The sequence below is a fragment of the Accipiter gentilis genome, chromosome 31, assembly GCF_929443795.1.
Source record: "Accipiter gentilis chromosome 31, bAccGen1.1, whole genome shotgun sequence".
Lineage (NCBI taxonomy): Eukaryota > Metazoa > Chordata > Aves > Accipitriformes > Accipitridae > Astur > Astur gentilis.
In genome coordinates this window covers 20651629-20668847 of record NC_064910.1, presented here as the reverse complement: position 1 = coordinate 20668847, position 17219 = coordinate 20651629, and the positions used below count along the sequence as shown (strand labels likewise).

At 43.2% G+C, this 17219-nt stretch overlaps 1 protein-coding gene across 3 annotated transcripts in view; it reads right to left on the bottom strand.

Annotated features, from left to right (window-relative positions):
- Positions 1 to 3082: 3082 nt before the first annotated feature.
- REPS2 (RALBP1 associated Eps domain containing 2) overlaps positions 3083 to 17219 on the bottom strand; it is a 101817-nt gene continuing 87680 nt past the window's right edge. For 2 of the 3 annotated variants that reach the window (XM_049834147.1, XM_049834148.1), the window contains exons 15-18: positions 14588 to 14671; positions 11833 to 11978; positions 9637 to 9742; positions 3083 to 7884 (exon numbers count right to left, since the gene is read on the bottom strand). In XM_049834147.1, the coding sequence (XP_049690104.1) occupies positions 7816 to 7884; positions 9637 to 9742; positions 11833 to 11978; positions 14588 to 14671 (405 nt within the window). In that variant the 3' untranslated portion in view covers positions 3083 to 7815. The remainder of the gene's footprint in view (positions 7885 to 9636; positions 9743 to 11832; positions 11979 to 14587; positions 14672 to 17219) is intronic. The other variant, XM_049834149.1, reaches the window with a different exon arrangement.

Sequence of the window (17219 nt, the reverse complement as noted above, 5' to 3'; positions counted from 1 at the left end):
AACCCATTAAAATATGCATTAAGCTAAGTTAGCTTCATAACTAAGGTGGGGGAAATCAAACTGCATTTTATTTCCTCAAATTAGAGCTTACCCATGGTGGTAAAACTCAGAGCAGAAGGAAGATACTGCTGGCCTGCCGCTGCCTCAGCCCCTGCGGTCCAGCACCAGCCCTTCTGCCTGCCACACTTGACACAAACACCCGTTACTTGTTTACTCTCATTTTGCCATAGCTCCATGTGCACTTAATGGCCCGCTCTAGCTGGAGCATGATATACCTGCAGCAGCAGTTTAGAAGGCTGTAAGAATAAACGTACAGGCTTAAAAATATGTTACTATTTGCACTAATGTGGGTGATTGGAGTGAACGGGTTGGGGTGAAACATGAAGGCCAGTTCCAAACCAGAGCCCCCTAAAAGTCCCAGGATGCCTGGATTGGAGCTCCTGACCGAGGATTTTTGCAGTAACAAATTCAGAAAGCGCAGCTCTGACGAGGCATCTGCTGAGTAACACAATCACCAGATACTTGGAGAGCAATCAAAGCAACAGCTTTTTTTTTTGCTTTTCCCCCCCCCCCCCCATGTGGCATGGTACTAAGCATGGAAACAAACTTTTTCCCAAGGAGGGCTCTTTTAACCCCAGGAGACATTTTGGCTGATAGCTTCAAGCAACTGATGATTCTGGCAGCACTGGTTTCTTTAGCATCCAAGCTGAGACACCCAAAAGGGACTTGCTTTTCTGTCGCCACAGAATGGTGCCTCCCAACACGCCCCCCCCCCCCCCCCCCCCCGGGCTAATTGCTTTTGGAAGTGCACACCTCCATCACCCAAGGTGATTACTCTGAAGGGAAATTGCTGTAAGAACTCATTAATGAAACAGGAAGCCATTATTTCTCACCGAATATATGGTGTCCTTTAGGAACAGCACTGGGCTGGGAACCAAGACCCAGGTGAGATCATGTGCTGGCTTTTTCCTCTCAGATAAGAGCATGAAAACCATAGTAAACAACGCACGCTCCATGCTCCATATCGGTCTGCTGAACACTAGTATCACTGGCTTAATGCTCCCTAAACCTGAAAGACAGCATGAACTACGGCATTCCTTAAGTGACCTTGGAAGGGAATAGCTCGTGTGTAAAGTGGCAGCGAAATGTCCCGCGGAGCCTTTTTAAGCACACTATTCTTTTTTGGGGGGGAGCAAGGTGGTGGAGGTACACTGACTTCCCCGTGACCTCTGTCGTGGTCCCACCAGAGCTGCCGTGCTGCTGCCTCCTCCTCCTCTGCCTTCCTCTGTGCTGGGCTCTGCACACCTTTTGCTGTTACGGGGCTGGACACGCCATCACCACTCCGCCACCGCTCATCTCCCCAGGGGGAGGAGGGCCTGGGGCGGAGAAACGTTACCTGTGCATTTGCCAGCTGTTATATCCATCTTTCGCTGGAGACCACAGCACAGTGATGAGTAAGTTCCCCACACGAACCAAGGATGGGAAGTAAAAGAATGATGTTTCTTGTGGGAGCAGCCTAACTAAGGAAAGATTCCCCTCTTCCTCCCTCCCACAAAAACCAGACTAGATACAACAGATAGCCTTGGTCTTGTCTAACCCAGCCCATTTCTGATGCATAAAGCATCCTCAAAATGTCCTCAGATAAGACATTCTTCCTACCTCATGCTATTTAAAGTTAACAATCAATAAACGCAAACCAATTCAGGGTTTAACCAGAAATAGGGATTTGGCATTTAGCTGGGGGACTACCGGGATAACACAGCTGGGACACAGCTAATACTGCTGCTTCCAGACATGTGCCCAAATGGTGGGCACTGAGGGAATACCAGGCACGTGAGAGCCTGCTGCAAACTAACCTCACTTACCCAAGGCCTCCTGCTCCAAGGTGCATTTGTTTTGAGGGCATGCAGCACCTGGGGGGCTGGCGGGGAAGGTAGAACAGGAGTGATGAGAGCACCAGGTGAAAAAGCTCTGACTCAGCTATGGGCGACGGATACCCAGGGATTTTGTTCATTCCTTAATTCTCCTTCATTCTGCTTAGACACAGAAGCCACGTAAGCATCCCATCTAAGCAGGCATGCATGTGATGCAGCAGGCTTCACCTTAAAAACAGCAGAAGGATAAAAGAGGACTTCTGAAGCTTCTCTTATTTCTTTTCTTTCCCTTTTCCACTAAGAACTTTTCTTTCCTAGAGCAGGAAGATGCATCTTTTAATAAAGACTATTAGGAACATGAATTTAAATATGGAGAACCAACCTAGATTTGCATGAAGGCACCCCAGAGTACCATACAATCGTAAAAACTAAGAATGGAAGAGCCAACTAAATCTGTCCCGCTGCTGATGTAGAATAGCTCCCTACAGGATATTTACAAGTTTTTAACACCTTGGCCTTGTGCGTCACATGCACCAAAGACACTCTTTTAGGCCAATAAAACATCCCTTGTCATGGCTTAATGCTATAAGAATTAATTTATCACTAATTATTTCCTCCTTTAAAGCCCTTCTCTTTGGATAGAAGTGACATAATTCTTAAAAAAAAAAAATCACCCTACTTAAAGACTAAGTACAAGGGTCCCCTCCAGCTCCCTGCTCACAAAGGCCAGCTCTCCAAATGTCTTCCCAGTTTAATTTCAGCCCTTGCAGTTGATGAGGAGCAGAAAACATTGCTCATGGGGGTACTGGGGGGAATGGCTTGAGTCCTCTCACTGCTCCTGCCTGGGCACCCTCTGACCAACGGTCTGCTGGAGGCTTGGAAGGGATTTTCCTTCATGGTGGTACCATCCAGGTCAGAAAAGGGTGCACCTCTTTGGGCTTAATCACAGAGCTAACTCTGAGTTCTGATAAAGCGAGGCCTAACAAAGCAAAGATGAAGTCTGGACTTAACTGAAGCCTAAGGAAATATGATTTCACTTTACATAAGTCTCTCTCACGTACACACAATCCCAACGTAAGTGATTTCATCTCTCATAGTTGAAGGTCAGCCATTTCAATGCTGTATTTTTTCCACAGCGAGTCACAGTTTCTGCTCTCCTGGCAGATCTGCACAATTGACATCCTAAATAAACCACAAAGGCAAGGCAATTTGAAGTTATTGGACGCTTTTATTTTAATGTAGCACCCAGCTCTCTATCACATACATTTTCCAAAATTAGATGGGCATAGTATAGAACACCATACATTTTACAGCTTACCACATGGACAGTCTGCAGCTGTGAAAACAAATTGCTTAAATCTGGCTATCAACATTATAAGTTAAAATTCAAATATATAATAGCCTCAGGGTATTTTTTTTTAGATTAACAATGATAATGCTTGCAATACGATTTCTTTATATCAAAAAATCAGTAACAGAGTAAAACATAATGCATATGTTCATAGCACATTATCATGAAGATAACTGAAAAAAGCTTCAAAATACATATCTCTTCTCAAAGGTAATACATCAGATTTTTTTTCCTGAAAAAATACTTTTACTCTTTAGTCAATAAAATATGTGGCTTTGTGACGCTGTGTATTTTCTTGTCAAGGACGGTGTGTGCTGAAGGCCAAAGGGCTGATGGTGCTGGAAAACAGACACCTCTCGTTCCCTGGCTAGCAACTTTTACAGGCTCTCTTTCTCCTGATCTGGAAGCTCAGCTGGGAGGAAAGAAGGTTATACACCACCAAAAGGCAAATTTCCTATCATGCCCATCCTAAATGCTTCCTGTGAAGGGTTCCAAGTCCCAACCATCCCATCAAAGGGAGTCGTTTGACCATGCAAGTTGTCACCACCCCATGCTGGTTAGCCCCGGCAGTGTGAAGTTGGGACTGTCTGGATGATAGCCGAACAAGTTCCTCTCCCTGACGTGCATACAGAATTCCCAGCACCAAAACTATTGCTGTGCACGTAAAAACAGCTTGGAGATAATCTTTTGAGTTAAAAAGGATATTCACCAACTTGCCAATAACAGGGCTGAATCCACTAAGCACTGACATTTTTGCTATGTCACCAAAACTCTCTGGAAGAGAGAGCTGAGAACTGTCTGGAAAGAGGTGGTAATGTTTCCTCTGCATCCTAGTATAAAATTAGTAACTAGGAGAAGCACATTGATCATTAAGGATTAACGTTTGTTCATAGGCAGTTTGTTTAAAGGAATGCCTCTGAAACGGAAGCTGTTTGCCTTGCTTAATTACCAGGTCATTATTTATATTTAAAGGCTCAAATAAAAATGGCCTGATCTACAAAGGCAACCAGTCACTACATTTAGCTAGGCATTTTTCTTTTTTCACCACTAGAATTACCGTGTATTGAAACAAGTATTTCACAGAAAGGTATCAGATGATATGAACATTAACAGATCCATAAAGAAATGCATGATCAAAAGGAAGACACCTGAGTGCACACTTACACACACCGAGGAAGATCCTTATCTGCTCTGCCTAGTCTTGTCCTGCAGACAAAAATATTTAACTGTTCAAATCAGAATAGCTGCAGGAAATTGAAGGCTTAGAAAGGGGCACCAGGCTCATGGTTAGCACATCTTCCCAGATGCAAAGAAGCCGTGCTGCAGCTCCTGTTGGCAGTTATCCTCTCTTGCTGGGCATGTTCTGCTCTGCATGCCTACAGAAACCATGAACTGAGGCGAGTGAGACCTCACGCGTGGGAAGCTGCTCTCAATCCTCGGTCAGGCTGTAAACTGGGACAGGCAGATCCTAGCTGCTGCTCTGGGTCAGGCACGTCAGGGGCTTAAAGCTGATCGCTCTCCTGTTGCTCAAGAAAGTGCCCTGAACATGGAGCAAACTGCCTGCGAGGTCTCCCTTTCTGACCAGATGGTCTGTCTTGGGTCTATGAGCATCTCCCACACAGAGTTTCAGAAAGTAAAGGTTTCTGCAAGTAATAATGATTTCGCTGTGGTCACATTTTTCCAAAGGAAAAAATACTTTTTGAGAAAGTCTGTGATACTGGATTTAGATGTGAATTTTGATCAGCCAGGGTCTGTTAATAGTAGCCATGAGCATGGCTGCATGGAGCAACTGCCAGAAGCAGTGTCTATAGCTTCATGATGCCTTCTCTCCCTCTCAAAATGCTAACAGCCTCCCAAAACCCAGACCTTTTTCATTTTGGATGGGCTATCATGAATGCTTAAGTACTGAGACATACAGAAGAGTAACTTCCTGCATCGTATATATAACACACCAACATTTCTCCTTGCATATTCTGCTTTACTTTCTGTGAAGTAGCGTATCATCATCATAGCCGACATTTCAAACGGAATACAAATCAGCTCACACTCTAGGCCTTGAAGTTGAGTGGGGCATTTGACTGCAACCCTAAAAATGCAGGGATGGTTAAACTTTTAATTTCTTAAGTCCTGTGGTAGAGTAAAAACTGAGTATTTTGTTGTTGGCTAACTAAGCATCCTAATTTCCAGTGAATGAAAAAACCCCTGTATGTTAGAAGGGAGACATTTGAATAAGACATATAAAGCAGACTTTTCCACTCTTCCTTTGAACAGCATCTATTCCATGAATAGCCCAAGTGAAATAAATGGGGGATTATTCTAGAGGAAGCTCCTATCAAACATTATAAAGTCTTCCACTGCCTTAAAAAGGCAATGTGCACACTTCTTTGTGATCATTGAAAAGCTTTCCTTAAAAAATCACCCATAAAATAAAAAACAAACATGCCATACGATCATTTCCTATCAAATAGTAGGTGCATATTAACTAAATGACAATGTAAGAACTAAAAAGCAAACAAAAAGCGAGCACTTCATTAAAATTTCAGGACTGGCTCAGTATTATGAACATATGAAATAAGTGAACATATGAAATAAATGATGGTAACTTCTGAACAGTACCACTCCTAGCAAGAGGGCAGTAGCCATTTTGCAGCTTCCCAGAAATTTGCAGGTCTCGCATTTTGTCACTGACCAGGAATGACCATCTGACCCCAGGTATGCACCAGTTGCACAAAAGAAGTCCCAAATCCAGAGAAATGGTTGTTTCTTGTTGACATAGCAATGTACAGTTGAATCAAAACCAATGTGGCACAAAACCAGATTTTCAGTAACAATTCCTCAAATGTTTATTTTCACCTTCAGACTTCTGGATCCATGTCCTACATTCATATCCCTTTCAGCAAAAGTAGGCTGCTTCCTCATCACTTCAAGCATTCCTGTTGATATCTGTCTTATCTCTCAGCAAAACTTTTGGCTACTGTGATGTCCTCCGATACCCCACTGCAGCCATTCCATGATACACCCTGAAGGGAGGATACCCAGCTGCTTCAAACCTGCTTCTCCTTCCTCTCAGCCCCAGGGCCATCCTATAGCTACAAGGAGAAAGCATCACACCAACAACAGTAAAAAACTGTTGCACCATTTCTGCAAGGCAAATGCATACACTTATTAAGTCAGTGAACAACAGGATATGAAACACGTGCAGCGTCATGTTTAAGACAGATAACAGGCAGGTGACATTCCCTTGCAGTGAAGCACACGTCGCATCCATGGAGGAAGCAGGGCTGACGTCGTTATGTCTGAAGTCACCCAATCTAAGAGTATTGGCCCAAGAAATAAAGCAACATTAGTCAGCCAGCTTCCATTATGAGAACTGAGACCAAAGCCAACGACCACTGCATCCATGGAAAAATCCCCACAGGATTCAGTTGGCCCCGGATCAGACCCAGGTTAAGAATTAATCTTTGCTTCTTCATTTAGAAAACAGACGAGCATTAGCAGCTTCATCCTATCAGTAGCATCTCCAGCGAGGTGCAAAGGAACCTTAATGAAAGCTTGTTGTAGAAGGCAATTACTTCCATCACACATTTTATAACCTCATATATAGCACTTCTGCTACCTTTCTTCTTTTGGAAATACAGTTCTTGTACACATCCTTAAAACAAATCAGCAGCTATTAAGACAACAAAGCGGAGTAATACCAATGTACAGAGAACAGCTTTTACAAAAATGCCCCGAATGCATTTTAGCCTCTTGTTAGGAATACACTGTTGGTTAAAAAAAAAAATCAAAGAAGGAAAAAAAAAAAGCTATAAACCAGTGATCTCAAACATGCTAAAACTATGCAGAGACACTGGCAGTTGCAAGCAAGTGATCAAACACTGGCGATAGGAAACGTTTATAGCTCAAAAATTTTTTTTAATTTCCAAAATAATTAAATTTTAGTATTTTTTACTGTTCTCTCATATGATTTGAACTTATAAAATACAAGTTCTCTAACATTAAAATACATCTGTGATTGCATAATAAACAGTACTAAGAAAATAATTATCTGACATGATTGTGGATAAAGACTCTGTACGTCTAGTGACTTTTATTCCTGTAGTACATTAAAACCCACAGGTACTCTACCATGATTCAATCCTACAGGAATCAGTAACATCCAGAAGACCACCTCAGAGGATGAGTTTTAAATTTACGCAAGAATTCAGGAATGCTGTACCTCTTAATGATCAGGGCAGGAGGTGCTGCCAGAACACATATAAATCAGGAATTCTTTACATAAATAAAACACTCTCAGGTTATTCATTTCAGTGATAAACTGCATTTACACATTAGGCTGGGAAGAGGGAGGAAAGAAGGCGAAGCATCCCCCCCCTGCTCAGAAATATCCGGCAGTCAGATATTAGTTTTCTATACCTTCTTCACTCGCAAAGGCAAGCGTGCACAGCGGGGTGAACGAGACCCGACAAGCCGGTCCTCCCCACCGCCACCACCTCGGCAGAAACCCTGCTCAGCCGCGCCACGCTCCTCTCCTTGCAAGGCTGTCGGGATGCGCGCTGTGCTCTTGCCGCTGCATGGCGGCGCGGGAAGTCACAAGACGGTGACGGGACGTAGCTGCTCCAGCTGCGTTTCCAAGGCAATTCGTTCCTTGTGAACCTCCTGCAGGTGGGAGAGACGCGCTGTAACTTTTGGGATGCTCGCATGCGCCACACTGCTCCGGTGAAGAGCAGCCAGGCAAACCACCACCATTCACTGGAGGGTCAGGGCTCTGCTGTTTAAGTAACCCTCCTTGCAGTCTCCCAGCACCGTACCAATGCCACACGACCACCCCACACAGCCGACTACTGCCTCCTCCTTACAGCAGGGCAATACGGACGCACAATCACTTGCTTGGGCGACCACGGAGAGGAGCAGTCATCCGCTGGCCAGCGGAATAGCTTGGGATGCCGTGAAGCTGGCTACAATTCGCCATTTTCAAAGAAAATCAGGTCATTTTGAAATCACATTTCCCTCAAAACTGCTTTTTGAGAATTTTTGGTTCACACAACTGACATCTTTCCTTTTCGAAACGAACGGAACTTAGCCTAAGATGACACAGGCTTTGCAATCTACCTCTTTGGCAGCTGTGGCAGGAAGATCAGCAGTCTTGATCAGAAACTAATGGTGAAGGCTTTGGGGATTGCAATTTTGGGAAAGCCTCTCCTGGTCTCGAGGCTGTCCCCGCATTGAGGGGCACCTGGCTCTCGCTGACCTCCCATCAAAGGGCTCCCAGGCCAGTGTGGGAGCCGGGCTGACCTCTGACTGCTCTGGGCTTTAGGTACCCCCCATTTGGGCAGGCTCAGAGCCCCAGCACCGGAGCGCACGCTCCCTGTGCCTCAGTGTAAGCTGTGCCTGAGGGGCACCCATCACGTCTTCTGGTCTCTGTAACAGCAGCAAAGCCCTGCTAAATCAGAAAGCTTCCAGGAAGCAATACGACTTGAAGGACAAGTTCGGTTTGCTGTTCTTTTGCGAACTTAGGCAAATCTCTCTGTCTTTCCGTGCTTCTTTCACCCTGCTGTAAAATACAGGTAACGGCATTGGCCTGCTTTATGAAGGTTGGGGAGTTTAAGCATGTTGAAGATAGCGCATGGAAGCAAATAAGATCTAAGCCAAGGAATGACAGCAATGTACTGTCATTAATAGCTTTCCTCTCCATGCTTATTTCGATTGATGTCCTATATTTTGCTACAATTTCAGTACAGAGCATCCACTCCGTATCTCTCTTGGGAGATCCTTGAAAAGCAGTTAAGAAATTATGTCAAGCAGAGTTGAACATGCCATCAAACTTTCATGTTGACTGAAGAAAAAGTGCAAATGGGGGTTCACCTCCCTTTCCAGACAAGTGTGTTCATAATATGCAAGGAAGAAAAAGCTGTAGCAGATGAAAAACTGAAGTCTGTACTACCTTTGGACTAAGACAACAGAAAAACGAGAACTGAGAAGAAACCAGCCTCTTGAGAACAAGCCAGCAGACACTAAAATAGATGTTCACGTAAAGCAAGCTTTAGGCATCCATGTATACCAAATGCCTGACTCCAGGAGACAGTTATGTAGCACAACTGATCAGAAGACAAGCAAGCTACACTTGAGCTGTTCTTCTGCACTAGGTGACACCACATTCTCAAACTTCTCAGAAAGACAAAAGTTCACCCTTTAGACTTACTCTAACTGCCAGTGGAGCTGTGGGCCCACAGGTCATAAGTTTTCCCAGAAAGCCTCATCCTACCCACACAGACAGTATAGTTATTCCTTTCCAGAAAGCAGGAAGTAATGCAGTAGGTCTCATCTGGGAGGATGAACAAGATTCTCTGCTGGTGGTGAACATAATTGATCGCAGGGAGCTTTGTCACCAATTTTCAATGCATTCCTTACCTTCAGCTGCTGCTGGAGCTCACTGTTCAATCTGGCGAGCACAGCATTGGCTTCTTTGTTTTTTCGTATAGCAGTCTGAATAGCCCGTTTCTGCTTGGAAGACTGTCTGCCAGACAGATAAATACAAAACATTTCAATTAAGAGCCTCAACAGTGGCCGATGCCAGAAGACCAGCCATCTATTTTGCGCATCTGTACTCTATACGCACTGGACTACACTTCAAAAACAAGGTACAAACTACAGATTTAAGAGAAGAAAAAGGTAACACTGAAATGAGATGGCTGAACCAGGTGGACTACTTGAAAGTAAAATGTTCACGCTTGTTAACCTGAATGACAGAAACATTTTAGGCTGTCTCAATTATTTCAAAACCACTGCATTCTGATTCATCTTGAGAATAATCCCTGCATAGTTGTGCTTATTGCAGCATCTATACATAAGCTGTTTTCAGACACTTGCAGAGTTTAAAGACTCAGGAGTGGTTAGCAGAAAATACAAAAATCATTCTATGCGGAAAGAAAGGACAACTGCATGAAAATACTGTCTCAGATGTTTTGGGGCACTGCTGATTCTGATGTTTCTTGACTTCAAAAATTCATCTTTCATTCAAAGCAGTCATTTCCACCAAAACCATCTGATGTCACAAACAGGAACAGGTAGATGGCTCATGAACTTTCCTTATCTCTTTTGCAGCTTAAATAAAAGATTTCTTTCCTATTATTATTATCACTCTATAGCCCATGGTAACTGATCCGGAGGAAATTACAGGTAGGCAGACCAGTACAAAAAGAGAGCTCTGTACATAAGGACCAACCTATTCCAAGAAACAGGTAACAACAGGAAAAAGGAAAGAAAATATAGAAAATACTGGCTGAATAACCAAGCCCTTTTCCAAATAGATTATTTTAAAGTTTTACATGAGGCATCAAGGGCTCTTTAATGACAAATTTGATCTAAAACAGATGCCCTATTTAAATAAGGCCCACACTGGTACACAGTCCCCATTAGCTCTTTTTCTCTTAACAGAGCTGATGGCACTGATCTTTGCAACAGAATCTGTTTCGCAGCACAGACAGGTCTTTATGCTGTTATCTTCCAGTGAACTGTCAGTTTCCTGCTTCACTCTTTTGCTTCAAACTACTCTCCACAGGCTATTAAGTAATAATGATAGGAAAAAATAAAAAACAGGGCGATATACCTCTGTGGTCATTTAAACATTTTAGGAGAGAGACAGACAAGACAGGATTAACTTGAGATGCTAACAAATGCTGCTGTCTTTCTTTGAACCGCTATGGAATATACACTCCCAAAGCACAAAATAGCACTTTAAGGGCATCCTGGGAGTCTTATTACTTATTGTAATCTCCAATTATGCAGCACAGATTCAGCCTACTGATAAACAGTTTGCCAAAAACCACTCAACTGATTTGAGCAGCTTGGTTTTGTTTCAGACTGAATCAGATGTCTTTGCAAGGCTTTGGGTGAAGGTAGGTTATAATGTTTGCACACTGTTTCAGTTGAGAGAGATCTATAGATCCAATAGGGCCTCAAGTGCCTTTGCTTACCATTTGTACAGCCCCTTCTCCACTTCTATTAAATAAATATATAGTGAAATCCCTACAAGTCTTTGTCGCTGACAGCTTCAACAGCCATATTTATGAGAGCAAACAAAACATGCTGGGTTTGGCAATTATCAGATTATCACAAGTGGTCTATGGCTCAGCTCATACCAGTGGCGAGCTCATTTCCAACCTGCCTTGCGATGAAGAAGTATCACAAAGATATGACCAAGGTCAAGCATTTCATGACTCAATTTCCTGGGCATTTATCTGGTCATATCTGTCCACATGAACGAGCAAAATTCCAGAAGCTATGGGAAAGGCAAAAACACACACCCACAGAGCTAAAAGGAAGTGTGTTAGAGATGCTGGCTGAACAGCTTGGCTTGCTCTTCAGACATGTCTACCAGATAGAGAAGTCAGACACCTTTGAAGAGGCTATCAATCAAATATTACCAACTTACACAGTCACTACAGACTTAGTTTGCATTTGAGAAGACTGATGTAGATTTCAGAGACCTGTATCTTGTGAAGCATTCTCAAACCCAGAACTATTAAGCACAACATTATGCAAAGAGCAAATCCCACCACATCAGATCTCATGGTACAGTTTGGCATGCTTGGTACAGGTTTTTACTTTTGGACTGGGAGGTGAGGCTTGACTGTTGGCAGGGAAGAAGTCACATTTATAGTGGGAGAAAGCTCGGGGGTCTCCAAGCCCTGCGCCTCCGTCCGGAGCTTCCTGCGGGTGGGTTTGGAGGGCGGCTGAGCAAGAACAACCTCCTGCAAGGGAGAACAGCAGCAATGTTAGGTCAGGCCATATGCATCCTGTCATTAGGCTGGGGAATACTTGTGACACAGAAATTGCTGACAGCTGGCCTAAGATTTCATAATTTAAAGTGGTACAGAGCTTAATTTAAATTTGGTAATAGCCTCTCAGGTTTCTGACTTTGAAAAAAGGAACAATAACTCCTGCAACCCCTTAATGAGTGAAGTGATTATACTGGTGTTTTGTCTTCATCTAGATGACAGGTTCTTCAGAACTGTATTGTATAGCTCTGTGTACACGTGGGGTGGGGTGGGGTGGGGTGCGGAGGGAGGGTTATAAATAGATATACTAGCCCCCAGTTGACCCAAAAGCATTAAAACCAAAACAAGACTTATTTTCAATTATGCTCAGTTGCTAAGAATCAATAATCAAGCACTTGCGTCCCAACTTACTACCTCACTCATCTGGCATAGAGTCTCTTCCTTCTCTCCCTCCTCTCTTAAATGACGCAACACTGAAAACAGCTTAGAAAGACAAATGTATAAAATAATCCATGCAAAATTAACATGTTGAAAGTGTAGGAGGCCAGTTATTTCTCTTGATAAGTTACATCACAGAAATAGTCTGGTTTGCAAGTAAAACAAAGTCTTGGATTTTTATGACTTTAGTGGTAAGAAGTGTTTTCATTATTTTGAATTAAGACATCCTTTCTTTTGAAATGAGAAGTAGTTTTAATGCCTTATAGCTATTTTAAATCTGAAATATAAATATATCCTTTTCAGTGTATTTTATTATTAGATCTCTTTTACAAGGTATAGAACTATTATGAGAAATGAATGAGAAAGCTAAGACTCAAAAAGATGAAGTGACTTGACAAAGGTTATACATTTAGTGTCACAGTCAAGACCAGAGACCAAATTTTATTATCACTTGCCCAGTGCACATTTTACTGGGCCAGACTATCTCCCTTGCTATGTTTTGGCTAAATGTTAATAAAATAAGGAAAAAATTAAATGAGGAAGCATTTCATGACCCAGCAATCATAAGAAAAAAACCCAACACTGCAGTAAGCAGCCTGACTCAGCAGAAGAGACTACAAGAGATACAGAATGAAACCCAACATAAAACCATCAATAATTAGTATTAGAGGGATTACAATTATTAGAGGAATTAGCATTATAAGGAAACAGTGGGTTTCAACATTAAAAAACAGTTCTGCCATTACTAAAATAAAAAATCTAAAAATATATTATGAAATCTTTTGATCACAAACGTCAGCACTGCACAGATCCCGGGTAATACTGTGCTCTGAAATCCTATGCATATGTGCAGCTCCCTGCAAACGCATGACATATGGCAAGAGAGGAACTTGTGTATGCCTTCTACAACTATAAACTGGTGGGTTGCCAAATGCGCAATCCCAGCCTACCTAAAACTGCCAAACCCCTACCAAATCCATAGGATAAAGCCCTCTTCCATTTCAAATGCAATACTGGAAGAAATGATCCAATACCTAAAAGCAGAGCCCTCCACAGGGGCTCTTTGGCTGACTGCTGTTGCACCAGGCTTTGGAAGGTGGGTCAGCACCGCGCCAACAACTACCTCCCACACCGCACAGCCTGGGCCTTCTCTGTATTTTAGGGACCTAGGTGGGATGAGGGCAAGCGTGAGATAGGTGGACCACAAGGATTTAACTTCTCCTGCAGGGCTGCAAAGCAGAGCAAGAAGTGGGGCCAGACTAGAAGTAGCATGTAGCGAGCACAAGCGGAGCAAGAACCTGCCTGGCAAGCCCTATCACATGTAGAAAATTACACCAGACATCTGTTTGTGCCCCTCAGTAGGGTAAGAAGCATGATGATGCTCCCTGGGCAAGGTACGTACTACATACAGCACCTGCCAACAGTTCTTGGTTGGGCTGAGCAAACATCTTACAGGTGCTCCCTGGCTGCAGGAGGGGCTGGAGGGGGGAGGATCTGCATTTGCCCCCTGTCAAAACATGTTCTGGCTGGGGCTGGGTGGAAGGAGGCGGTGGGAGCATGACCAGGAGTGGGGAAATGCTCACAGCCACTGCTAAGGCCACTCCATTCCTAAGTAAGGCCCTTTGAAGAGTGCCATTGCAATTTCAGTGCTTACTTTATCCAAATGATATGTCTGTACAAAAACATGTTAGAAGCTGCACATCTTGAGCAAATCTCTCCCAGTCTATGTACATTTACTGGCAGATCCTGACCTCTAGCAAACAGGTGTGTTTACATCAAAACCAAATCCTCAATAACTGGAAGTAAGAAGTACGTCACAATTTGGAAGAATTACAGCAAGACAGGGGTCGAGTAAAATCAAACTCTTTTTTGTCTTCCCTAAGGCTCCACAAGCTCCTATTGATTTGAAACAAATGGCAAGCTGCCTCTCTTAAAGCACGTGCATCAATGTGTATGTACTAAGAGCTTTCTTAATGATTTATCTGAGCTGATCCTGGTTCTCTCTAGCGTCTTGACCTCCACAGAAGGTAAACATGTAAAAACGTAACTCCAACCCTCCATTTAATTGCTTTAAAACTTAAAACAACCACACTTCTTGATGAAGGCAAATCACTCCGCAATGACACAATGTGCACAGGTCTCACCTTCTTTGCTGCACTGTTTTCTTCTGCCTGCGACGGGGGTCTATTCGTCTGAGGATGTAATTCAACCTCAGATGGTTGCTCTGTCTGCAACAACAAATCAGTCATTGCTACACCCAGAAAACTACTAGCGCTCATATACAATGAAGCCAATGAAAGGAAACGTTATACAGAAAAGAAAAGTTACTTTAACAATTCAACAGTAAGGGAAATGGACATCTAGGGTGACAGCTGAATGGATGACATACGCCTTTTGCAGATTTTTAATGGAAATAGTTTTCTTGCATTTTATTGTGCTAGGAAAACAAGAGAAAAGTTTTTGTATGAAGCAATAGGAACCATGTCTCAATGAAAATAACCTAGTACCCAGAATTTCTTCTAGAGTTACCCTTATGGCCTAAATACTCAGAGAAAGACTAAGGGGGGGGAATAAAAGCTAGAAGGATCTTGGATGCACCCTGTCATCTTATTATCTCCTGAAACCGATGAAAATTCATTGGCGTAAACCTCTGTCTTTGAAGTTTGCAAGGCTGGAGTGAGAATTCTGAATTATACCAAAAATTCCAGTAAAGTTACTGAAAACACAAGTCATAAAAGAAGCTAAATAAATCTTCCCTCCTCCCTTCTCACATTTCAAACAGAAACCAAGCTGAACACTCACCACACAGGTCTACACTTCAGCAAAGCAGAACACCCTCCCCCCAGCATATCTGACTGAGCAGCAAATTAAAACAGAGAGTTAATCCCTTGCTTTGCCTCTCCTGAAATCTTCCCACATCTTTCAGTTTGCTTCACCGGGACAGGGTACAGCACACTGACCAGGGAAGGGCATCAGAATTTGGAGCTACCTGTCCCCGGGCACACGGCAGCAAGCACGGAACCAACGCGGTGTCCAGAAGGTAAGGGCTGGCTCTCCAAGAGGGGGAAGGCAGGCAGGAGCAGTAGGCTGAGGCAGCCAGCATCTCCTCCTCCTTCCCAACTTCTGCCAAGTTGGAGCCACGCTGACAACGGCCCCCAGGCAGGAGAGGCGACCTGCCATCCTGCTCCCCCCTCAAAAAATGCTCATTTCTATGCAGGTGAAAGCTTGCATTTAAAACCAAGTTCAAGGCAAACCTCAGACTTTCAAGGGGCCAGGATTTTAGCCATAACAACGACAACAATAACCTGTCGCACACTGATGAACTTAATTCGCTGTTGCCAAGAGGTCTCTGCATAGGCCCATCAAGCTCTGTAGCAGTCACAAGCTTCCCAGTGCTTAACCATAAGTTAAAGAAAAATGACAGAAAGCATAGAATTTCATATATTTAAAAAGGAGGGACTTTTTCATACCACTTCCATAACAGACACAGTAAGAGCCGTACAGAAAGAGGCAGGGGGAACGTGGCTCTGTCAGGTTACTGCTGTTCTCCAACTGTACGGTGTCAAACATATGCACAAAGGAGGGAGATTTGGGATCTTTTCTTAAAATGCATGTGAAATTCCTTGGGGGAGGAAGAAAAGGTGGTTTGGCTGACAAGATTTCTCTGCCACCCTCTTCTAAGTGTGGTATATCTGTAGAGTTATCTGATGATTAAAAATAACCCCAACAACTCACCCTGTCATTTTCCAGTGTTTGAATATTAATATCTTAAATATTAGGATTTTAATAACTAATGGATACTAACATTTGAATTCTGGAAAGCTTTTCATGGGTTGAAGCGCTTCTTCTGTAACTATAGATTCCTGGTGCAAATAGGAGAGTGAAATGGAAAAAGCAATCTTTTTTTTTGTCTACAAAAAAATTCAAAGACCTCTAGAAGTCCATTTAACACAACAGCATGATAAAGAGCATTTCTTTATCAGCAAGCTGAATAACTCATAACCTCCCTGATTTCTACAACCACTTTTTATATATTTGAAAGAAATGAAGGCTCTAAGCACTGGTAACAGAAGCCTGGCAAAGTCCATGAGGCTTTCATGAATGATTTGGGGATAGCAAGGCTCAAAGACCCAACAGAGCCACAGTATAAATTTGGCCCGAAACCACATCACTTTGAGAAATCATTCCTTTAGGGACAGCAAGAGTAAACACAGTCTTTCAGAGAGCCATGTAATTCGCATACTATATACTCCTCACAGTGTAGCTTTGCTGCACAGCACAGAGCAATGACAGAGGTATACGAGAGCCAACTCCTAATGACCTTTCTTGGACAGGGAGCAGTAGGTATCTCCCTAACCTGGCCAGGCGGGCAGTCTCTGGTGCTCACACTCTTGTTGGAGTCTATACTAAACCTTGCATCAAAAGCAAGAATATATTAGCTTATTCCACAGAACGAAAAAGAAAGGAGACCAACCCCATGTTATTTATGCAGACATAAAATGTGGCTTTTTAAGAACTGAGGTGTTCAAACAGTATAGAAGTCACTAAATAGACTGGTACTCCACAATGTCAATTGCAAATAAACAGGAAAATTGAAATCACAGTAAGATAAAGGACCTGGAGGGGGAAAAAAAACCCACCCCAACCTTTTGCAGACTTCCCCCCCCCCCCCCCTTTTTTTAATAGTCTCATTGCAGGAGAATACTGTTTTAAACTGAAGGGAACCGAAAAGGGGGGGAAAAGGGTAAACTGTGTTCTGGTGGAAGCAAATATAAA